Source organism: Anopheles gambiae, chromosome 2, assembly GCF_943734735.2.
Source record: "Anopheles gambiae chromosome 2, idAnoGambNW_F1_1, whole genome shotgun sequence".
Taxonomy (NCBI): Eukaryota; Metazoa; Arthropoda; class Insecta; order Diptera; family Culicidae; genus Anopheles; species Anopheles gambiae.
Window position 1 is genome coordinate 29,917,109 of NC_064601.1, and position 23,769 is coordinate 29,940,877.

General features: G+C 47.4%; 3 protein-coding genes and 2 long non-coding RNA genes across 10 annotated transcripts in view; 2 read left to right on the forward strand and 3 right to left on the reverse strand.

Annotated features, from left to right (window-relative positions):
* The window catches only part of LOC1273013 (uncharacterized), a 37,683-nt gene extending 19,450 nt beyond the window's left edge, over nucleotides 1–18,233 (reverse strand). The window contains exons 1-3 of one of the 4 annotated variants that reach the window (XM_061646827.1): nucleotides 18,075–18,229; nucleotides 10,678–10,719; nucleotides 9,191–10,553 (exon numbers count right to left, since the gene is read on the reverse strand). In XM_061646827.1, coding sequence (XP_061502811.1) covers nucleotides 9,191–9,272 — 82 coding nt within the window. In that variant the 5' untranslated portion in view covers nucleotides 9,273–10,553; nucleotides 10,678–10,719; nucleotides 18,075–18,229. Of the gene's footprint in view, nucleotides 1–9,190; nucleotides 10,554–10,677; nucleotides 10,720–15,869 lie in introns of all 4 variants that reach the window. The other 3 variants (XM_061646829.1, XM_061646828.1, XM_061646830.1) reach the window with 3 other exon arrangements.
* LOC133391605 (uncharacterized) lies at nucleotides 233–3,164 on the forward strand. 2 transcript variants are annotated; one of them, XM_061646833.1, is made up of 4 exons: nucleotides 233–1,042; nucleotides 1,107–1,512; nucleotides 1,577–1,884; nucleotides 1,949–3,164. In XM_061646833.1, exons 1-4 carry the CDS (start codon nucleotides 925–927, stop codon nucleotides 3,136–3,138), a joined length of 2,022 nt encoding a protein of 673 aa, XP_061502817.1. In that variant the 5' UTR covers nucleotides 233–924; the 3' UTR covers nucleotides 3,139–3,164. The 2 variants fall into 2 exon arrangements, with proteins under 2 accessions (XP_061502817.1, XP_061502818.1); XM_061646834.1 differs by having other exon boundaries at nucleotides 1,110–1,512.
* LOC133391606 (uncharacterized) lies at nucleotides 3,126–9,170 on the reverse strand. Its single transcript, XR_009765098.1, has 4 exons — nucleotides 4,329–9,170; nucleotides 4,187–4,257; nucleotides 3,970–4,125; nucleotides 3,126–3,905 (listed from the first exon to the last, which is right to left on the reverse strand). It is a non-coding gene; the product is annotated as an uncharacterized LOC133391606 (long non-coding RNA).
* Nucleotides 11,743–12,436, forward strand: LOC133391607 (uncharacterized). Its single transcript, XR_009765099.1, has 2 exons — nucleotides 11,743–12,100; nucleotides 12,275–12,436. It is a non-coding gene; the product is annotated as an uncharacterized LOC133391607 (long non-coding RNA).
* A 487-nt stretch (nucleotides 18,234–18,720) lies between the features above and the next one.
* On the reverse strand, nucleotides 18,721–23,465 carry LOC1273012 (peptidyl-prolyl cis-trans isomerase G). Of its 2 annotated transcripts, none has more exons than XM_061646832.1 (9): nucleotides 23,367–23,465; nucleotides 22,930–23,204; nucleotides 22,735–22,840; nucleotides 22,557–22,644; nucleotides 21,610–21,639; nucleotides 21,377–21,516; nucleotides 21,142–21,277; nucleotides 20,790–21,063; nucleotides 18,721–20,663 (listed from the first exon to the last, which is right to left on the reverse strand). In XM_061646832.1, the coding sequence occupies exons 2-9, from the start codon at nucleotides 23,152–23,154 to the stop codon at nucleotides 18,960–18,962; spliced, it is 2,703 nt and encodes a 900-aa protein (XP_061502816.1). In that variant the 5' UTR covers nucleotides 23,155–23,204; nucleotides 23,367–23,465; the 3' UTR covers nucleotides 18,721–18,959. The 2 variants fall into 2 exon arrangements, with proteins under 2 accessions (XP_061502816.1, XP_061502815.1); XM_061646831.1 differs by having other exon boundaries at nucleotides 23,271–23,415.
* Between the last annotated feature and the right edge of the window lie 304 nt (nucleotides 23,466–23,769).

Here is a 23,769-nt window from a genome sequence, read left to right on the forward strand (position 1 = left end):
ACAACAACAACAACAACAGCCAGTAATAATCCAGCCCTGGTCGAACAAACTGGTCCAGATGGGTGGTTGGTATGTGTACATGCGCGGCAAAATCCCGTCCCGTGCCCGATTATGTCCCCACATTTTCGCCCTACAGGAACACCATCTATTCCATGTTTTTGTCGCTTGCTTCGCCTAGTTGCTCCGTAGCAGCCGCGTACCAAAACGAACTGGAGTTTTTCCCGCCAAACCCATACACCCATACACGGGGCAAAAGAAACCCATGAACCTCACAGAGAATCCTCTAACTCTAAAACTTTCGTAGTAACACGCATCGTCGAAGACGACGACGACGACGAGGATCATCGTGCGGGGCACAGTTGCTAGAAAATCTGCGTCAATGCCTACTGCCACCGTCACAAGGTTGGTGGTATTTGTGTTCCCTATCATCCTTGAACAACGAACCACACTGCCTACTGTTGTAGGGCCTACACAAGTGGGGCTAGCCGAACATGTTAATGGAAAGCATTACCCAGGCTGCAAATGACAGCCCGAAAGACCAATACATCTTAATTATAATACATGGTTGACGAGTTCACTTGCTTTTAATGCATATTTGTTGACTATTTGGAATGAAATATTAAAGAAAATATTGAAATTTTGATTTGCTATTATTAATAAACACGTTTCGTCTCAATTCGGCTCGAATTTCTTTAGATTTGGCAATCTATACAAAACAACACGCTGTGGCAAACGTTGATCGTGTTTCTTCTTCTGAAAGCTTCATCTTCTTCATGGTGGTATTTTGACCGCAGCCGATTGTTTACTTTCAGATGTCATATCACACACAAATTGATAGCGAGCCATTGTTGCAGCCATATCTTGTAATTGAAGCGATTTGTGATTAAAAATAGTTTTGTCGTCGTTGTTTTCGTGGAAATCACTATGAATAAAAGTTTCTCGAAGCGTATCAAATATAATTCTTACTTGTATCGCCACCGTGATCGTTTGGAACATGAAAACCAGATAGATGACGGTGCCGGCCCTAGTGGAACTTCCAATGGTATGAGGTTTATTGCAATTATGTATTACTTCATTTATAACAATTATTTTGATACGGGTTGCAGTAGCTGAACAAGGTATGAATTCTTCACAAGGCAGTGATGCACTTGCACAGGATAATATCGTCGGTGAAACTTTCTACGAAGGGGAAGCTGCTTATCTATCAGAAGCCGATGATGATGTAATCGACTATTTAATGGAAAGTTCGGATGATGATATAGATCCAGCAGCATCAGATGACCCATTCTCTGCTGAAGATGCTTTGCGTCAATGGGCAATATCAACAAACCAAACATACGACTCGATTGCCCAAGTGATGGATATAGTTCGAAAAGTGAGTTCCTGTAACCTACCTAAAGACGCTAGAACCCTACTAAAAATCAATCGAAAAATTTCGGCTGATATCCTGACGGTAGAAGGTGGTCAGTACTGGTATTATGGAGTGCAGAAATGTCTCACGAACAAGCTAAGGTACATTCATGAAAATGTTTCTGTCTTACTTTTCATAAACAAACTAATTAATGTCTGTTTGCAGTAATACATCTCTGAATTCGGACACCACACTCTTGCTTAATGTATCCATCGATGGTTTGCCGATATTTAAAAGCAATAATTTACAATTCTGGCCGATTTTAATAAATATTCATAACATGCCAGAAATTCCTGTTATGATTGTTTCAATTTACAGCGGAACAAAGAAACCTAGCATCGAATATTTTTTAAAGCAGTTCATCGAAGAAATAAACCTATTAACTAGCAATGGGGTACAAATCAACGACGTGAGAGTTGATGTAGTGGTACGCGCCATAATTGCCGATTCACCAGCACGGGCGTTTATAAAAGGTAAAACAAAATTGCATTTTATACTTCTAAAGCACAAACTATTGATTTAATTTGTTTTTTACAGGTGTCGCCAACTTCAATTCATTTGATGGTTGTTTGAAATGCACTACCAAAGGTGTCAAAATGCAAGGAAGAACAACTTTCCTTGATTGTAGCGCACCAAAAAGAACCGATAGACATTTTAGAAAGCGGAAGTATGGTGGTCATCATAAACTTGACTCGCCACTACTTTTGTTAAATAATTTTGATCTTGTGAAGCAAATAATAGTTTGTGATCAACTACATTTGATAGATCTTGGTGTCACCAAACGGATATTGATCGGCTTGTTGTTTGGTAAATTTGGGTTTAAAAAAAAATTGTCGTTTGCTGAAATAACGACAATATCTGGTATGCTAATGACAATCCAATTGCCAATAGAAATCCATAGAAAATTTCGATCGTTACACGATGTGAATCACTGGAAAGGCTCAGAGTTTTCATCATTTTTATACTATGCAAGTTTTTCGGTGTTGAAAAACATCATGAGTGATGAACAGCACAAACATTATATGTTGTATTTCTGTAGTATAACATTATTCTCCTCGAACATCTACAAAGAACATTGGCTGCTTGCTAATAATTTAATTACTCTTTTTGTAAAAAAGTATGTTGATGTTTACGGACCACAGTTTATCTCGAGCAACGTTCACAATCTTACACACATATTCGAAGAAGTAGATGAATTTGGTCCACTGCGGACGTTATCTTCTTATTTATTCGAAAATGCTCTACAACACATAAAAAATTTGTTGCGTAACGGATGGAGGAGTTTGGAACAAGTTATTAATAGAATTGCAGAACAAGAAGCGTATTATGTCCATAAAAAAGATGATATTTCAAGTTATCCATCTATTAAACAGAGAGGTAACATTACCACTCTCCATGTTCGCAAAGGATTTTGCTTGAAACCTGGACACCGAGATGGGTGGTTTTTAACCAAATCTGGAAATGTTTGCCAGTACATTAATGTAGTTGCACAGGAAAATGTAACAAGCCTAAAAATAATCGCCAGAAAATTAAGCAACTCTACTCATTGCTTTGATTATCCCTTTACATCTAAGCTGATTAATATGCACCGTGGAAATCTCCGTAGCTTTGAGGAAACAGAAGTACAAATTGATTTACAAGATGTGAAATGTAAATTGGTAGCTGTTCCTCTCCCAAAAGACAACGAATTCGACTTTGTTCCGTTAGTTCATACGTTAATTGAATAAAACAGAAATGTACATTTTAAATTTAATCTTTATTGCAATTCTTATGGTTTTCATATCACATGATGGTATTTCCGAACACATTTAATAAATTCATTCATTTCTAACTTACATAACGACACTGCGCAACTTATACGATTTCTAGCGTCGATGATGAGAAGTTCTAACTAATCCAACTAAGTTTAGCCTTTGACCACCATGCTTGAATTTGTTTTGGAAAAAACCTTTGATTGCTTTATCAGATGGTGTAACACCTCCGTATGTTCCTATGTCTTTAAATTGCCTAATTATATTTTTGTATTCGAAAAAGCATATTTTTTCAATGGGACGACTTATGCCCGTCCACGTGATTTGAGTCACTAGCTCCTTTGTAAATATTATGTCCATAGCCGCATGCATCCTTTCTTCTGAACAATCTGATGGTAGACGAGTTTCTAAATAGTCATTGAAATTCTTTCTAAACTCAGGTTCCGACAATCTTTTTTCAAGCGTATCCAGATCATTTTTGTTTGCTAGTGGTTCCCACTCAAAACTCGACACAGCCACAAACCCTGGACGAGGAATCAATTTGTCAGAGACAATGTTGAATTCCGACCGCATCAATTTGATTTGTCCTTCCAAAGCTGCTATTCTCTTGTTTGATATCTCTGCTTGCTGTCTTTGCTCCTGTTGTATTAAGTCTAGTTTGTTGATAATTTCGTTCCATAAATAATCTCCTTCAGTTTGTCTATTGGTTTGTGTTGAACAGGATTTTTGCTTCGGAAGTGGGTCTGGAAACATAAAACATGAAAATTAGCATGCAGTATTGCCATCAAAAAGGAACACTCTGTTTACTTTTTAGCAAGTCTTGTCGTGAGGTGCTCGGTGTTTGGATGAAATTTTCGTTATGTTCTTCGTATGTTTGTGTTTTATCTGAGCACGAGGATAAATCTTCCAAAACATCCGGATGTAAATGATGATAGGAGTTTATTTTAACTGGCGGAGTAGAGGCTAGAAATAAACCATTCATTTGTAAATGAAGCGAATACCTCGTCTACGTATTTACCCTTACATGCTTGATTGATCGGTAACAATACAGCCTTCCCATTTTTCATTTGAACGATGAACCTCGGACGTTTTGCGCTGAAAGTATGGAAATATGTTCGCGTGAGAACGACTAAATGCTAAACACTTTTTTTCTACAATGAACTCACTTTTCCATCCTGCGTCTCTGATGGTTTATATAGCGCTATAGTTGCGTGTCTATCAGCGGAGAAGCGTTGGACCAATCACTACTGCGGTGGGGATATGTACTGCACATTCGAAGGAACGAGTTCAAATCCATTCATCAAAGAATCAAAAGGTAAATCTATATCTCTTACACTAAATAATAACCTAACATTAGAACGATATACAACACACACCACAGCTTGTCAGCGAAACGCACAACGCAATACGTGTGATTGACAGTGCGCGGCTCAACAAGACGATAGAATGACAGCAACAAAGCTTTGATTTTTTTTTGCTGGCAACACTGTATGTTTTGACATTGACATCAAAATACATCGCATAGGAAAAACATCGCTGGTGTTGTCAATGTCGGTCTAAACTGGTGTTATATAGACGTCTTTCGGCGGACTTTCGGTGACCCGAAAGACCACCAAAAGACGTCTTTTCAGCTGTCATTTGCAGCCTGGGTAGTATCCTACGTTTGGTACCATGGCTACCATCCACCTTTCAGCCTGCGTGCGCGCATTCATTTTGGAAGCATTCTACTATTCGACGTTCAACAAGTAACAGTCGAAGTGATTTGGGCGAGCTTCTACTTCTAGGGTCAAGGCATTACAGCATACAATCGGTTGTCAACTACTTTTGGGCCAGCGAAGTATGGAAGCTCATAAATAGAAAGCATTCACGCGCGCTCGCCCTGTGTACAACACACCCCGTGTGTCGCCATAGACAGCAGGCGCGCTCTCGAAGCGACAAAAAGGAAAGAAATTGAAGAGAGAGAAGAAAAAAAACAAGACTGTCCGTTCCATGCCAGCCATACCCTTGAAACTGGTTCAATGGCAGGCCAAAACATCAACCAAAAAAGGTTCGCGCGCGCACATGTGTGCTTTCGGATTGCGCAAAACTTCCTAAACAGCCCGAATCTCCACGGCGTTCGCGCACACAGCGCTTGATCTCGAGGCTGCAGAAATGGGGGCTTTTCTACCTGCGATTTCGGTTCGGTTGTCTTTTTTGTTGTTTGTGTGCGTGTGTGTGTGTGTTTTCCCCCTTCTCTCTAGGCAATCCTCCACCAGGAAGAAGCCTTGCCAGAAGCCGCACGAAGACAAATTTGGCGCGCACAAATATCATCATGCTGGGCTGCAGAGGGCCATCCAGAGGGGCTGCTGCTCTCTGCCCCAGAAAAGGGGCCTCCGCGTGAGACGGTCGCGCAAAAGCCGCCGAATCTCGCGTCTACCGGCTCGCGCACCGCCACTACAATCAAAGCAACCAGGAAGAGGAGGAGGAGGAGGAGGAGAAGGAGGGAGAGATGGGCTGGGGGTTAAGGATAGGTTGGCGAATAAAACTACCAAACAAAACTAGCAATAATACACACACACAAACGGCAGAAAGCAAAAAAAATCCATGGCCTAGGATGTTGCAATCAACCAAAAGGAGGAATAAGAACATAAAAAAATAAAAAGGCAACAACCAAAGTAAAAGCGAGAGCGATAGATAGAAAAAGAGAGCGAATGTGTGAGTGTGTCTGTGTTTGTGTGATAAAGTACGAATAGAAGCAACATATTTGAGAAGAATGCCACCAGGAACAAATGCCCGTTTAACCCCTTTTTTGTCTAATTTTCGACAACCAGTTCCTTCATTTCACCACCACCACCACCATACCATCGGTCTCTATCATCCCCTTTTCTTCCTGCTGTTTGTCTTGGTTGTTTGTTCTTTTGTTGTTATTCTCCCATAATCTGGCCGTAGCATGGCACGAGAAGTGTTGATGCTGTCCTGTTCCTTCCTTCCTGCCCAGAGTCGCGACTATTCGGGGCGTTCTTGCAGCAGGACCCGGTAACGGTGCGCACAGATCTTAGGAATCGTTAGCGTCTCTCTTCATTGCGCGCGGAACCAGCGGAAACCAGCATTCGAACCGATCCTTGATTAAACCAAAATTTCGGCTGTATTGTAATTTCGTTCTGTGCGTTTTTTTTTTCTTTTCTTCGCAATTGTTCATTGAAACACCCCTCGCGTGCAAACATAAAGTAGAAAAAAAAGATTTAGGATATGCGTCTGACAGCTTAGTTTAATGTTGAAGGTTCATGCGTACTTCGTTCGTACAAAATAGGCTCCAGATTTCCGTATCCAAACATGAAGGAAAAAGGAGGCTTTTGCCCCTTTATTGAACGGAAGTATTCTAGCATTATTAGCGAAACAGGCATTACACAGTAAGGGAAAGGCAACGAATCCTACACGATCTTGCCGGCCTATACAGGACGACGGTCACTACGAGACTTGAACTCACGACGAGCAACGTGTTGGCGTCGGGCGAGTTGATGGGACTAAAGTGCTGAAGAAATAAACATCCTATCATCTAAATGCTTCCCCCGATGAAGGCGACAAGTTCAGAGGAAAAAGCTTTAAAGAGCACTCTTAAATAATGTTTAAACATCCTGTATCAACCTCTTTCGATGTTCGTTCAGCTCTAATCGTTAATATACATTCCATCATATAATGTTTTCCAGCGGTCCTGGCTACGACAACACACTGGCTTTTCAACGACAACACCAACTCAACGTGATGCTCGAGTACCCGAGAAAGTACACCACATACCGCGCATTCGCGCGTGTGTGTTGGTGCAGTGCATTCGATGAGATGCGTTAGATGGAACTAGTTTGTGTTTTTTTGTTTGTTTAAGTCGTCTTGGGAATGTTGCTCCATGCCCGGTGCGTAGGCTAATATGCGTGGTCCAACAGCACAAGGTACAGGCCGGTGTGTGGGCGCACCCGTCATGTTACCGCACGAGGCACGACGGGGACAAGCGTCTACATGCTTGCCTGGCGCTCTCCAGTGCGTGAGTGACGCGCAAGTGGGCGGCGGCAGCAGCCGGTTTTCCTCCAAAATAACGGATAACTTACGATGATGTGACGGAGTAATAACCACCCCCACCTCCCCCTGTCGCCCTTTCGCCCGGGAAGCTGTGCACGAGATGTCGACTTAAAATCACCATTTAGATTAATGCACTTTTTACCACCCGCACCCCGGCGTCGAACGACGAGGCCCGCTGCCCGGAGTGAGTGGGTGAAATCGATGGATGGTGGGAAGCAGCCGCATGGGTGGCCATTTCGATTTCAACAGTTCCACGGCTCCTGCAGCAACCAATATATAGCAGTAGTGACTTGGTGTGAGGTGAAAAATTGTATAGATCAGTAGTAACAAAATAGACACAAAATGTATGGTCCTACATGTTGGATGTTTGGTTTGCTGGAACTGCTTGGCACACGAGCAAATTTTAAGCACGTAGTAACATGCCGCATGAAGCATTCCCAATGGGAACGTGGAAGGAGACAAGGTAAATTACATCTGCCAACCACCATGGGTTTATAATATCGGATCAATATGCTGTATGTCAAGGGCAAATACAAGCAAAATTGCAAAACAATCAAAACAAAAGGATTAGAGCAATTTATCTGAGAAAATGATGACATGAAGAAAAGGGGAGAAAGTGCTCAAAAAATCCTCACAATTTCCGGGACCAACTGAGACCTTAAAACGAACGTTTGAGTGAACTGGAAAAGTTTCTTTAACGAACAAAAATGGCAACAATTATGCTTAAATTACGACAAAACACTAATTCCACTCTAAATGTCATGAAACAAGCACCGTTGTTTCTAGTAAATCTTTCCCCAGCATGCCTGGGCTGCTGGGATTCTAGTACCATTCTTTCGGTAAACAAACATTAGTTGCTTTTCGTTTACAAATACCACCGCCACCCCATTCCCCTCCAGTAATGCCGGCTCTCTCGCTCTCTCGCTCTCTCTTGGAATGGAACGATGTCTCAATGAACGCACGCGCATACAAACAAATACAGGGGTTGCTTCCGCGCTCTCTTTCTCTCTTACTCTCTGTTTCTTCTCTCGGGTGAATTGATTATGCGTAAGTGTACCAACACATTTACAAACTTGCCTCTTGACCAGCCATCGAGAACGGTGAGTGCATTCCCTCATGCAAATTGCCCAAAGCTGAGAAAACATATCCACATCGAGAGAGAGAGAGAGAGAGAGAGAGAGAGAGAGAGAGAGAGAGAAAAAAAAACACCCACATCTGAACGTATCTGAACCTTGGAGTGACACATACAAGGCATTTCATTTCAACACTCAAACGGGTATCCGTATCAGATGACCGACTGAGAATCTTTTCATAAATATGAGCAACAATCCATTTCGATGTTGTCGGAAAGAATTAAAATAATCCTATCGACGATGCACGCCTAACCGTCGCGCAAAAACGATACATTTCTCTACTCTCTACTCTCTCTACTCTCTCTCTCTATCTCTCTCATGGCTAACCATGTTGATGATGATGGCACGCCATTTTGATTGTTTTGACATAATTGTGCGTCGGAGCAGAAGAGAAGAGTCGGAAGAGACGACACGGTCAGCAGCAGCTCACACCCACATAAAGTCTTTCCCAGCCCGAGACTTCGGTGCGTGTGCGAGAGAATGGGGTGGGTTCGGGTTTACTACAACACACAGGAGGAGCAGAAAGTGGCAAGCTGAACTGGCCAAACAAACTTCCGCGCTTGCTTTTCGGTGCCCTGGTACTGTGTGCATACGAGTGGATAGGTCCAGTAAGCATCGATACACACAGCCACAGTGAGATGGCAGTATGGGGCTGCCCCGGACCCATGGCAACGTAGCTAGAATTGCGTGAGCTGCTTTGTTGGGCCCGATGGTGCAAGAGAAACACAATCAACAACGCCTCAGCTGTGGTGAATAATTAATAAAATTCCTTTAAAATGATACTGCAAAACTAATTTACAACATGAAACAAGTAACAAAAAAAACCAACCCACACACACACTTACCTGACGAATCGGAAACGAATCCATTCAGCAACAGCAATCCTATTGTAAACAGAATACTAAGTCGAAATGAGAGCAGCGCCATAAAAAATCCTTCACCATTTGTGTGGTATTTAATTTTTGCAAAGGCAGCTCGGATGCCGACTGCTGCTGTCACTGTTGCGGTTTCGCTTGCTGCAACTGCTGATACGGCTGCTGCTGTTCTTGCTGTCGATGCACCACCACAACACAATACAGGGCTTGCTACCCATTGGGGGCAGGAACGCTTCCTTTGTTTTTATTACTTTTGCTTCACAATAATAACACTATAAACCGAGAGAACTTTTCTATCCACGGCACCACACACAGAAAAAAAACACTGTGTAAGTGTGTGCGAGTCGTTTATTGATTGATGCGCCAGCTGCTGTTGTTGTTGCTGCTGCTGCCGTCGAGTTGTTTGTTTGTTGTTGTTTTGTTCTTTTCTGTTTCTGCACCCTCCTGCCTTTCTTGCCGCTCTTCTTCTTGTTATTTGCGTTTCACTGCTGTTGTTTGCAAGCCAAAACGGCAGCGGATCCGGACCTACGACGATCGTATCTGACGGTTCGCATGTTTTCCGGTCAATCGCCCTCACTATCGCTTCCACCACCGCCGCCACCACTACCGCCACTGCTACTACCACTACCACTGCCACCACCACTACTACCACTACTACTACTGCAACAGCCAGCACCACCGGGCAGCGACGAAGCCGTCCAACAATGGGCCGAATGCATCACACACTGCCGGCGCCGGGACGAGGGCGTCGATGCACACACGACGTTGGTGATGGTGGTGGCGGTCGCCGTGTGCATCACCACATCACACTACGCCAGCCACGACAACGGTGGGCAAAGCACACTTCGCCGCGCTATATGTATGTGTTAGTGGTTATTCTCGAGGCCTACTCCTCGTGCACACTGCCGCGGCGCGGAACCACCTACGCATGCATAACTGGTTTTGCGTGCAAACAATGGGGCGGCCGCCCGTGTCAATACGCAACCGAAACCTTCCTGCCACCCCAACGAGCGCGCACACCAGACGGGCGTGGGAGGACTGCAGACGGAGCGGCAAGGGGGGAGGGGGGGGTTTATGATTCACGCCTAATAAATATTTCAAATCGATGCTTTTTAATCTTTCACAGCGGCACGATACAACACTGCACAGTACGAATACGCCGGTCACACCACTACCACCGGTAGCCAATTTTCTGACAATGCGCGGACCGATATCACTAAAAACATTGCTTTTCTATTGTTGTTATTTCACTGTCGGTTCTTTTATCGAAACCGGAATGCTGCTAACCATTTATTACATATCATTAACATTCTTGTTTATATTACTATGTATGCTGTGTAAATTGAAAAAAAAAACACACATGTTGATTAATGTTGTTTCTAAACGAAAACTTTAATATTTACATCTTTAACAATACTTATTTAACGTGAAACAAAACAACACTGCAAATTACGCACACCAATCAGCGCTGTGGCACTTAAATATTGCAGAGTGCGAGCCTAGAACGACACACATGCCAAACGTATGAAATGATTACGTTAGGAGACAAAATACGCACACTGGTGCGCGCTGCTGTACGCGTATCGACAATTGAGAACGGCTGGTGGAAGCGCACCAACAACGACCCCGCGTATACACACACACGCACACACGCACAGACGCACACGCACCATATTCTAGCAATTTACTTTTCGCCACCATTTACGCATCCCGTTCCTTTTCACAGCTCTCCCCCCTCCTCATGTGCTCACTTGCGGCGGATTTGCGTTTTGCGCGGACTGTTTGCGTTGTGCCCTCACCGGCGAGAGGTGTCCTTCTCCTTTCTTCAGCGATTGGTACGAAGCGGTTCTCCAGCGCCTGCTGCGCTTCACGCACTGCCAGCCAGAAGGGGGCAACAAACAAAGTGGCCTTGTTTTGGGTGACAGTTTTTGACTGTCAATTGATGTTGGGTTTCCTTTTGCATCGCACCACGCGCAGTTTGAGTTTCTTACTGCCATGTGTGTGTGTGTGTGTTTGCGTGTGTTAGATGCGTGTGTGTGTGAGTTTGTGTGGGCATTTAGAATCCTAAATTGCTAGAAAAATGTGCAGCCCCTTGTGCATGCCAATCATCGAACATATTGGACTAGAACCAATCGCACAAATGCTCGCCTCTACCGCGATGAGACAGAACGGAAGGAAGTGCTTTGCTTGCACTGTGCACTTTTCATTAAACTGTCTTTTCTTTTCGTTGGTTTACTTCCCATTGCAATTACGAAACTGAGCCCGTCCGAACTCGGTGTGTTTTCATCACCGGTTCATCCGTTCTCGTTCTCCTTATTTGCCCTTCCACAGGATCCACCTCACCACTTTCCATACACACACACACACCTGTATTTGTGTGAGTGAGTGTGTATGTGTGTGTGTGTGCTTGAATGTACGTGCGTGTGATTCCACAGAGCTACCCAAAAGTGGAAATGGAGAATGGCGCATTTGTATGTATGTATCTGGGCGTTTGTTAAGAGAGCGATTGTTGTGTTATGGTCTACCCTACTAGCAATGAGAATGTAAAAGTGTGCGTCTTTCAGGCGAGGGGCATGTAGAAGCCGGGGGAGACGGTTGGAAATACGCGGAATTACGCGGCGGCGAGAGCGTGTTTTGCTTTCTACACAGTTTTCGCACTCACACAATCACACATGTGTGAATGTGTGCGTTCACTTTCAGCCAGCGCGCTCAGTTTGGTTTTCTCGCAGCGGCTTGCTGGTGTCGGTGTCTCGCTCGCACTAGTGCAGCGAGTGTTCCTCGTGCGTTCCCTTTCTTGCTACCACACAAAATCGTCAGTACAGTTCAAGTCTTCGCAGCGTGAGGCAGCGCGCGTTTTAGCCTAAGTCCCGGGCGCTCGATGTAATTTGAAGTGAAGTGTTGAAGTGTTATTTATTTCAATTCACATTATTACGGCCTCGGTCGTATTTTCAAGTGTTGAAGTGTTGTGCGCATTGAAATAAAGCAGCGTTAATCTTTCATAATTCAACATGAATATGTAAATTATGCTGCTTTATTTCAATGCTTTTTTTACAGTATTCAACATACACAACATACAGGCAGTAAGGCGGGTGCTTGAAGTGACGATTTTTTTAATTATTTATAATAAAAAATATGTGTGGTTTTGTGACAAGATTGTGGTTAGCGATGTGTGGAACTGTGCCTTAAGTTTCAATAAAGTGTTAAAATATCAAACGAGTTTGATGTGTTTAAGTTTTATTTCGATGCATGCGATTTTATTACGCTGCAAATCAAAGTGAACGAAAGCGCACAGCGCACAACGCGTAACGAAAGAAACGGGGGGGAGGGGTTGTCCAGCGCTACGCGCAAAGTGCGGCAACAGCGCAGCGCAAACCGAAAAGAACGCACGGGAGGGGGTGTTCAGCGCAGCGCGCAAGTGCGGCAACAGCGCAGTGCAAACCGAAAGAAACGCGAGAGAGCAAGAACAGCTGATCCGCGCATCCAGCGCAGCGCGAGAGGAAAAAAACGGGAGGGAGGGGTATCAGCTGATCAGCTGTTTTGTATCGCGAGAGCGCCCCGTGTAATTTGAAGGCATGCGAGAGAGCGCTGCGCGCGCTCACTCTCAATTCGGAAAAAAATCACTGCGCCTCGACTATGGCGGCCAATACAAAATCGACCGAACCCCTTCCCCCTGTTTCTACATGCCCCTCGCCTGTAAATTTTGCTCTCTTTGTCTGTCGGGTATGCCCGCGTTTCTAGTACTTGTGCCGACCCGACAGACAACCCGACAGACAAAGAGAGCAAAATTTACAGGCGAGGGGCATGTAGAAACAGGGGGAAGGGGTTCGGTCGATTTTGTATTGGCCGCCATAGTCGAGGCGCAGTGATTTTTTTCCGAATTGAGAGTGAGCGCGCGCAGCGCTCTCTCGCATGCCTTCAAATTACACGGGGCGCTCTCGCGATACAAAACAGCTGATCAGCTGATACCCCTCCCTCCCGTTTTTTTCCTCTCGCGCTGCGCTGGATGCGCGGATCAGCTGTTCTTGCTCTCTCGCGTTTCTTTCGGTTTGCACTGCGCTGTTGCCGCACTTGCGCGCTGCGCTGAACACCCCCTCCCGTGCGTTCTTTTCGGTTTGCGCTGCGCTGTTGCCGCACTTTGCGCGTAGCGCTGGACAACCCCTCCCCCCCGTTTCTTTCGTTACGCGTTGTGCGCTGTGCGCTTTCGTTCACTTTGATTTGCAGCGTAATAAAATCGCATGCATCGAAATAAAACTTAAACACATCAAACTCGTTTGATATTTTAACACTTTATTGAAACTTAAGGCACAGTTCCACACATCGCTAACCACAATCTTGTCACAAAACCACACATATTTTTTATTATAAATAATTAAAAAAATCGTCACTTCAAGCACCCGCCTTACTGCCTGTATGTTGTGTATGTTGAATACTGTAAAAAAAGCATTGAAATAAAGCAGCATAATTTACATATTCATGTTGAATTATGAAAGATTAACGCTGCTTTATTTCAATGCGCACAACACTTCAACACTTGAAAATACGACCGAGGCCGTAATAATGTGAATTGAAATAAATAACACTTCAACACTTCACTTCAAATTACATCGAGCGCCCGGGACTTAGGCTAAAACGCGCGCTGCCTCACGCTGCGAAGACTTGAACTGTACTGACGATTTTGTGTGGTAGCAAGAAAGGGAACGCACGAGGAACACTCGCTGCACTAGTGCGAGCGAGACACCGACACCAGCAAGCCGCTGCGAGAAAACCAAACTGAGCGCGCTGGCTGAAAGTGAACGCACACATTCACACATGTGTGATTGTGTGAGTGCGAAAACTGTGTAGAAAGCAAAACACGCTCTCGCCGCCGCGTAATTCCGCGTATTTCCAACCGTCTCCCCCGGCTTCTACATGCCCCTCGCCTGAAAGACGCACACTTTTACATTCTCATTGCTAGTAGGGAAAGAGAGCGAAATTTACAGGCGAGGGGCATGTAGAAACAGGGGGAAGGGGTTCGGTCGAAGTTGTATTGTCCGCCATAGTCGAGCGGCAGTGATTTTTTTCCGAATTGAGAGTAAGCGCGCGCAGCGCTCTCTCGTTTGCCTTCAAATTACATGGGGCGCTCTCGCGATACAAAACAGCTGATCAGCTGATACCCCCTCCCTCCCGTTTTTTTCCTCTCGCGCTGCGCTGGAGCGCGGATCAGCTGTTCTTGCTCTCTCGCGTTTCTTTCGGTTTGCGCTGCGCTGTTGCCGCACTTGCGCGCTGCGCTGAACACCCCCTCCCCCTCGTTTCTTTCGTTGCGCGTTGTGCGCTGTGCGCTTTCGTTCACTTAGATTTGCTGCGTAATAAAATCGCATGCATCGAAATAAATTTAATTACATCAAACTCGTTTGATATTTTAACACTTTATTGAAACTTAAGGCACAGTTCCACACATCGCTAACCACAATCTTGCCACAAAACCACACATATTTTTTATTATAAATATTAAAAAAAAATCGTCACTTCAAGCACCCGCCTTACTGCCTGTATGTTGTGTATGTTGAATACTGTAAAAAAAGCATTGAAATAAAGCAGCATAATTTACATATTCATGTTGAATTATGAAAGATTAACGCTGCTTTATTTCAATGCGCACAACACTTCAACACTTGAAAATACGATCGACGCCGTAATAATGTGAATTGAAATAAATAACACTTCAACACTTCACTTCAAATTACATCGAGCGCCCGGGACTTAGGCTAAAACGCGCGCGGCCTCACACTGCGAAGGCTTGAACTGTACTGACGATTTTGTGTGGTAGCAAGAAAGGGAACGCACGAGGAACACTCGCTGCACTAGTGCGAGCGAGACACCGACACCAGCAAGCCGCTGCGAGAAAACCAAACTGAGCGCGCTGGCTGAAAGTGAACGCACACATTCACACATGTGTGATTGTGTGAGTGCAAAAACTGTGTAGAAAGCAAAACACGCTCTCGCCGCCGCGTAATTCCGCGTATTTCCAACCGTCTCCCCCTGCTTCTACATGCCCCTCGCCTGAAAGACGCACACTTTTACATTCTCATTGCTAGTAGGGGATGCTAACCACTCTCTCCTCACGTCACGCAATCACTTGAGTGCACACACACATACACACACACACTGGAGCATTTTCTTTCCCTTCGGTGACCACCCCGCACTCGGGCACGGACAGTTCTAGCAGCACGGTTCCGCCAATTTAAATCGCACTACCGTACACGCGCGCGCGAAGCATACAGAGTGAAGAAACTGGCCACAGATAGTTACGCGAGTGTGGGGCAGCGCACAGACAAGATGCGTAGTTTTTTTTTCGTTCAGATACATTTAACTAGCCCTAGCTTTATGGCTTCATTTCTATTCTTTTTGCTTTTCAAGCACAACTTATGCACCTTTTCTAGCCATGAATGAAATGCCACTCCACAAAACCACACACACACAAACACACGTACACTTTACAAACGCTCGTCCTGCACACTGGAGGTTCATACACACAGATAAATTGCTTTACTCCAGACACAGCCTTCATCGCATGTCGTCGGTGTTGCATGGGCGCCCTCTCTTCTTCTGGTTGCTTTGACTAGCGAGATTCTTGAACACACGGCCGCCGCTGCTGCTGTTTTCTATTCACCCTGGTCAAGAAGCAGCGCACTGCTGCCGCCACCGCCGCCGCCGCCTGCTGCCATTCTTTTTTATTTTCCACCCCGGTCAGCAGCGCATACTGCACCTTCTACTCCTGGTCGCGCCGCTGGGTAGTAGCACAACAGCGCACAAACACGAAGCGCGAGAGCACAAAACAACACGGGGCGGCCCCGGTACGGATGCGAGGCACACAACGCACACACGGAATGCGAGACCGGAATACACTAAAGCACACCTCGGCACAGGGGATGATGCGTAACGTGTGTGTAGAGAGCCGCGCGTACCGAAAAACAAGAGCGCGCGCGGAGTTGAACGAGAACGAAGAAAAGAGAGAGCGAGAGAGAGAGAGAGAGAGAGAGAGAGAGAGAGAGAGAGAGAGAGCGAGAGAGAGAGAGGGAAAGAGAGAGGGAGACAACCACAACGAAAGTGAGCGAGCGAACGGACGCGAGAGCATCGATCGAGAGAAAGAGTAAACAAGCGTTTGGAGCGAACGCACCGCGCGGGGACAACAACGGAGGCGCGGTTGTTGGCAATAGACAAAAAAAGAAACAAGTGAAAACCACAGATTGAAGAAGAACTAGCACTTATAGGTTCTGGATTATAAAACAAAACAACAAGGACATGGGGCACAGGTACTCCCTAAACGTTATCACCTTTCAGCGCATGATACGCATAATTCGATTCGATCCGAAATCCCTTTTGCGCTGTTTGGTTTATTCAATCAAAAACACACAACGCACATACACACACACACACACTTGCATCGCTGTACACATACGCACGTAGTCACACCAAAGGGCGTCCGGTGTGTACGATACGATTAAATAACACACTCGTGCAAAGCCGGATAGACGGTTTGCACCGGGACCGACAGGGTTGACGGACGGTAATCGTACTCGGAATGGCATTGGCACAATAATACAGGTGGAATGTGGCGGAGCATGCAAACGGCAAAGGGTCAAACACACAAACGCGCCCGATCGCGTGGGGTTTTGGGCAGCCTGTAATGCCAAAATCGGGTTTCGCAAAACCGCGCTCTCGCTCCTGACCGGGAAACCGGGGTAACCGGGGTAACGCTTGGTAACGCTACCTCACGCACAGCGACACGATCGCCCGCGACGGGAGCAGGCGACGGGTGTGTTATTAGCAACTCTGCTCTGGATTCGAGCACCGCGGCGGCGGTGATGCCCTTTTCTTCTCCACCTTTCGCCCCCTTCTCCTCATGCGCCTGGTGCAATTGTGGTTCGCAGTTGGTTCGCGTGCGGTGTGGGAAAACCACCTTGCACGCATTATTTTTGTCACCGTGCGCTCTCATTGCGGGCTTGTGTGTAACGTGAGTCGTCACCGAGCGGGAGGGGGGAGGTGTGCAAGGTACGCGCAACGAAAAGGGAAAACAAGGAAAGAAGGAAAAGAACAACAACAACAAAACAGCAAACCAAACAAAAATGACACTTGGATTGTGTGTGAGTTTTTTTTCTTTTTGTTTCTTCTTGCCTTCTTTCCTTTTCACCTCACTGCCGCCGTACGCTACCTTTCGGTCGATAACAAATTCGCGCACTGTTTTGCAAAGTGAGCAGAGCGAAGTGAGCGATGGAATAGAACAAATAAAACCCGGGGAGAGGCCGTGGCCTACGCGCGGGTATGGAAATGAGCACGATACACTGACCTTTTGGGGTGGTTTGCAAAATTCGCTTTGCCCCCCCCCCCCCTTCCCTTCCCTTTTTACTCCTTCAAGGCGCCACACGCCGGCCTTTTCCACCCGGAATCGCACCCATCCCAAATGGACGACATTTTCATACCTCCTCGGTACACACACACACACACGCGCGCGCGCACGCACACAACGCACTGGTGCGGGGTAATTATTTGGATGTTACACAAAACCCTTTTCGTTCAGCGCACGCTATTATCCCACCAGCACAACACACGTGAAACACGGTGGCAGAAAGGGAACATGATGCCTCCCCCCTCATCACAGTACGGGGGATACTAGGTGTCGGCACGTTTGGGAAAAATTCGGGGCCGTTTTCCGGGAACGGAACAACACCTTTGCAAAAACACAGCACACGCAATGCAGCTTTGTACAGGAGGGCGCTTGCTTCGGCCCTTCTCCTTCCGTAAGGACGAACGGACGAACGGCAGCACAATGGCACACACAATTTGATATGGGCACGATATGTTTCGCCACACTTACACTGGAAACTAGCAGGACCCACATTCGCCAACGCTGGCAGAGCGTCCCTTTTCGCAACGGGCAAAGTGCCGAAATTGTATCGCGCAGAAAAACAGAGCCGACCGGAATGATGATGATGGAACGCGTACCGTTTTTTTTGCTTATTGCGTCTCACCCAAGCGTAGCACAGCTGGTCGGTGCTATGGTCATCGGCGACGAAATTCCGATGACATTTCGTGAAATGAATTGTAGCCATTTTTACGCAAGATGGAAGGAAAATTAATCCCTTCCCTTGCATTACAATATTAACGCTATCTGTGCATCGATGTTAAAGCAGTAGGTGGATAAAGGCGCTGCGACAAGGGTTTGTTTGCATTGTTGTTTTTCTTTCTATTTTTCTTTTCTTCCGCGAGTGCTTCCTTTTTTGTATCGATTTTTTGACAGGATGCTTACAGTGATGCACACACCAATCCGTACACGCGTGCGGGATTGCTTGTTTTGATGCTGATGTTACTTTTTCCAACTTCCTTGCGAACTTTCGCACGCTCGTCCGTTGTGGCGTATTGCAGAAACTAATGAAAATAATTTAATCCTATTAGCAGAGCCAGGCACACACTAACCTCCGTGCGGTATAGCTTGTTTGTGAAAATGAAAAGGCAATTCTGAGTGCTTCTATTTCTATTTTGCGCAATTCGATTTATTTGTCAATGATTAGATAGTTCAAGAAGATGCAAATAATGCTAGAGAAATGCCTACATTTCATTACTTTGAACGAAACAGCGATGATATATCGTTGGGGAAAATTCATTTGTTGCACACGAAGAAAACTGGTCGGCGCCTCTGAGCGAAGCCCACTTTGCTGCGGAAGAAAAGGTTTCCGCCACACCCATATACGCCCGTCCATGCCTAAGAAGAGCTGCTGCTAGACGAATGGCGACGAGCTTTGCGCTTCTTGTCCTTGCGCTTCTTGCGCGATTTCTCCTTCCGGGAGGCGCTGTCCGACGAGGACGACGACGACGAGCTGCTGGACGAGCTGCGCCGCTTGCTGCTGGTTTTGGACTTTTTCTTCTGGCCCGCGCTGCCCCCCGACCCGGAGGCGACGTTCGTCACCACCGTTTGCAGGATGCGTTGGGCCGCTTCCTGTGCGTTCAGCTTCTGGATCGTTTCCTTCTTCAGCTGCTTCAGCTGCGCCAGATCCATCACGGCGTCGAGCGTACGGGCGTCCTGTTCTTCCTTCTGCTTTCGCGCCTCCTGCTGCTGCTGCTTCTGCTGCTGCTGTTGCTGTTTTTCGCGCGCCTTCCGCTGCTGCTCCTCGATCTCCTTCTCCATGTGGCTCTTCAGCAGCAGCAGCGTTTCGGCACGCTTCAGCATCTTTTCCTTTTGCAGCCGTGCCTTCTCCTCTTCCGACAGTGGCTCCTTCTTGATCGTTACGGTGGGCATCTTGGCCGCTTCCACGGCCGCCACCACGATCGCGGTTGCGACCGAGCCCGGACTCTTGTCGCGGAACTTGTCCAGCTCCTTTCCGTTGGCCGATTTGGCCGCACGCACGTTCGGCTTTACGTCGACCGCCGGCCGGGAAGCCGAGCGGCGTTTGGCAGGCGAGCCGGACCGATCGCGCCGGGAGCGCTCCACGGAACTGCCCGAACCGGTGCTATCTCGGCGGCGACGTCTGCTCTGCTCCGGCGACCGGGAACGCGACCGGCTTTCCGACCGATCACGGCGCGAGCGCCGCGGAGGCCCATCGTCGTGGCTGCGGGATCGGCGAGATCGATAATCACGCTCATAGCGATCACCACCGGGCATTCCAAACCGGCCGCGTGGTCGCGAGTAGTACGACCCTCCAATGTTATTAACACCACCGCCGTACCGCCGGTTCGGTGGCTGCTGATGGTTGTACCGATTGAAAGGAGGGCCACCACCGCCCCCGAAACCACCGTACGGTGGTCTGCCACGATTTCCTCCTCCTCCTCCTCCGGCTCCTCCGCCGCGATAGTAGGCGGGTGGTGAACGACCGCGATAATCGTCACCCCGGCCCCGGTAGCGATCGCGCGACCGGCTACGCGACCGATCGCGCCTACGATCGTCATTTGGCTTGCGGCGATCGTCCGGCTTGCTCGGCTGGTCTGCCGACTTCTTTTTCGGCTCCACGCCGAGCGCCTTGGCCAGCGTATCGCTCTTCTTGTGCGTCGGTTCCTCCGGCTCGCTGTCCGACCCTTCCGCCGGGTTGTGCTCGTAGTCCAGCGCGTTCATGTCGATCGAACCGTTGGATTTGGCACGGCCCGAACGCTCCTGTTCTTTGGTCGAAGCAGCGTCCGCGGTCGGACGATTCGCGCCTGCCGGTTCGGGAGACTCACTCGCCGACTTTTCACGCGTCGCCGACTGCTCCTGATTGAGCTCGAAGAACGACTTCTTCGACGCTCCTTTGGCGAGGTCTTCGTGGCGCTTCTTACGTTCCGCTTCCCGGCGCTTGATCTCGGATTCGCGCTGCCGTTTCTCCTCTTCCAGCTTCTCCAAATCCGTCATCTTGATAGTACGCTTCTGAGCCGCGCGCCAATGAATCGGTGTCTGGCTGCGCGATCGGCTACGCGAGCGTGACGGCGTACGGTAGCGCTGGAACGATAGTGCGCACATGGAGCAAACAAAAGAAACCGAATATTAACCTCCTTAACCTCCCTCAACCTTCCCACACCCCTCCTTCCCATTCTCCAATAACACGCGACAAAGAAAAAAACCTACAAAGTGTCCGCGACCCTTAATGGTACGCCCGCTGCGGGACAATGGCACGCGCTTCTTCGACCAACCGAAGCCTTTCTGTTCCCTCGGCCGATTGTCGCGCCTGCGACCGTCGTCCTCCTCGCCATCGCCGGCCGGCTTGGCAGTGTTGCTATCGCTCCGCATCAGATACTTATTGGACACTTCCGGTATCTCATCCGGATCGATTTTGGTCACCGTTGCCATCGGGTGCATCTCATCTTCCACCTCGCCTTCTTCGATCGATGCATTGACATCGCTGCCGGGAGGGAGAAGCAGGATAGAAAGAAGTGAAACAAGCTGAAAGAATGACTTGCCAGAAACAAGCAAAACTTACGCCGAACGCTTTCCGCGTGGGGACGTGTCCTTTCCACGTTTCTTCTTTTTGTCCTTTTTGCGCTTCCTGCTGGTGTCGCTGGAATCATCGTCACTGGATGCGACCACTTGCTTCTTGCTTTTCTTTTCCTTTTTCGCTGCACCGTTTGGGTCAAAAATGAAAACAAAAACAAGGAACCAACCGAGTTGGTTGTCGGTATAATCGTGCACAAAACCCCCATTTCGCTGCGTCTTACCTTTCACTTGCCGCACAAGCTCACCACAGTTGGAAACCATTGCATCTTGCAGTGGGCGAGAGTTGCGATCGACCGGTAGCTGTTCGAGCTGTCGCACTAAATCCTGACCGGACACAACATGACCGAATACAACGTGCACACTGCAAAATAATAAAAAAAAAACCGAACGTGCGGCAAAGTGTTAGGAAGGCTGCTATATTCAGTGCGCGGCAAATAGTTCGTTTCACACTTACTTATCAAGATGAGGGGCAGGTTGCGTTGTACTACAATAGAGAAAGAGAAAACACAGAAAGAACAATTGATTGGCAAATGGATTGCTTGATTGCTTGGGCATGGATCGGAGCAGATCATTCGCAAACATCGTCAGATGGCGTAGATTGGACGCGAGGGGGTTGCGGAGTATCGATTGGCCTCCGACCCGCACGCACACCTCTTCCGGACGTCTCATCCTGAGTGCTGTCCTTCTTCGAGCGTGCAACACACACACACACACGCACGACATGACACGACGAAGTTGCATGCCTTCCGGGATGGTGTTCTGGATGCAGTGGTCGCACATCTTCGCACGATGGACAGTGACCCCGCACCACCAACCGGCGAGCCGAATCTGCCGCTGATGAATGTCGCGTAAACTTTGCTGCTTTGCGGAACTCTCTGTAAACTCAGGAAGAGAAAGGGGGAAGAGACGCACGATGGTCGCGTGCTGCAACGGGATATTGTGCTGCCGGTACCGGTTTTGTGCTGTGAAGGGGATGATGGCACAGCCTACAAACTCAACTTTGTACTACTCCGCATTTCTCGTACAGTGTGTGTCTGAGCGCGCGTGCCTAGGCGGCACCTAGGCGTTACTAATCAGGGCAGTTGCGGCTGTTCTGCCGTGAACCGTTGGCATGGTAACAGCGTGTGCCCACTAAAAAGGAGGCGAATATATGGGAGGTGGAACAAAAGCAACAAGAAGTTGGAGATGAGTGTGCTATCCACTATCTAATTACACATGCGCTGAAAGAGAAACTCATCAATGACTTTTTTTTTTAATCAAGAGAAAAAGAGATTAGCGTTTTCTGAGTGTTCCTTTTTTGTCCCCCCCCCCCTCCCCCCTCAGGTGTACGGACGCTTCCCTGTGTGTTTGAGGTAATTACAAAAGGTGATTTCTATAGCACCGCTGCCGCACACTACTTACATGAAGAATTGGGAGCCGTTCGTGTTTTTTCCACGATTGGCCATAGAGAGCAAAAATGCTCGGTCGTGTTTCAGGGTGAATTCTTCGTCTGCAAAACAACAGATAGAGTGGAGAGATTTAGTTCACGAAAGAAATTCAAACTGTCCCAGCCAGCTTCTCTCCGTGTCCTAACACTTACCATCAAAAGTTCCACCGTAAATCGACTCGCCGCCCGTTCCGTTGCCGTTGGAAAAGTCCCCGGACTGGATCATAAAATCTTTAACCACGCGATGGAAAATGATGCCCTACATAACACAGAACAAAACATTCAGCCACACCAGTTCAGGGAAAAACCATTCTAGCCCTTTTCGGCTAGGCTTTCGGTACCACCTACCTTGTAGTGGAGCGGTTTGCCCGTCTTCTGCCCGATGCCCTTCTCACCCGTACACAGTGCGCGGAAGTTTTCGCACGTTTTCGGAGCGACCGCAGGGAACAGCTCGAACACGATACGGCCCGCCGGTAGGCCACCGAGACTAACGTCGAAGAAACATCGGATTTTCTCCTGCTGCGGTGGCGGTGGTTCCGCCGCAGCACCGCCGGCATCGGAATCGATCGTCATTTTTTCCCCTCTCTCTTTACTTCTTCCTCTACCACACCACTGTTCAATGCCTGGAATGGAGCAAAGCACAACAATGGCGCTTATCAAATGGCGAATGGTAGTGCTTTAACGCGTACTTTTCCGACCAAAATTCAGCAAAACCACAATGCCTGGATGGTTGTTAAACTCATACAACGTTTGCGTACACGATGGTAGATAGGAAAATGGCTTACCTCCACAAAATACCTATTTGTCGTAGCACTTTTGCCGACGCACACGAACCCGTGAACAACAATAACAATAATGAACGATTTGACAGCAGCAGCAGCAACGCTTCATCGGAGAAAACGCTTCGCGTTGGAACGCTAGCGCAAATGTCAGTTTGAATTTTGTCTCGGCACATGGACGGAAAGGCATAATTTGCGTTAGATGGAAACTAATCAGCAGATATGTTATTAGAGCGATTGATTTACTTTTATCACTTTTCAAATGCATTCTCTGATGATCCGCTTATGGCGGACCAACATTGTGATGAAATGGTTAGATCACTCATAAATGTTCCAGTATTCACGGACCATGACGCGATATCCCTGCCATCCTCGTCAACTTCTGACCTCCGACATGTGTTGCTTCCTC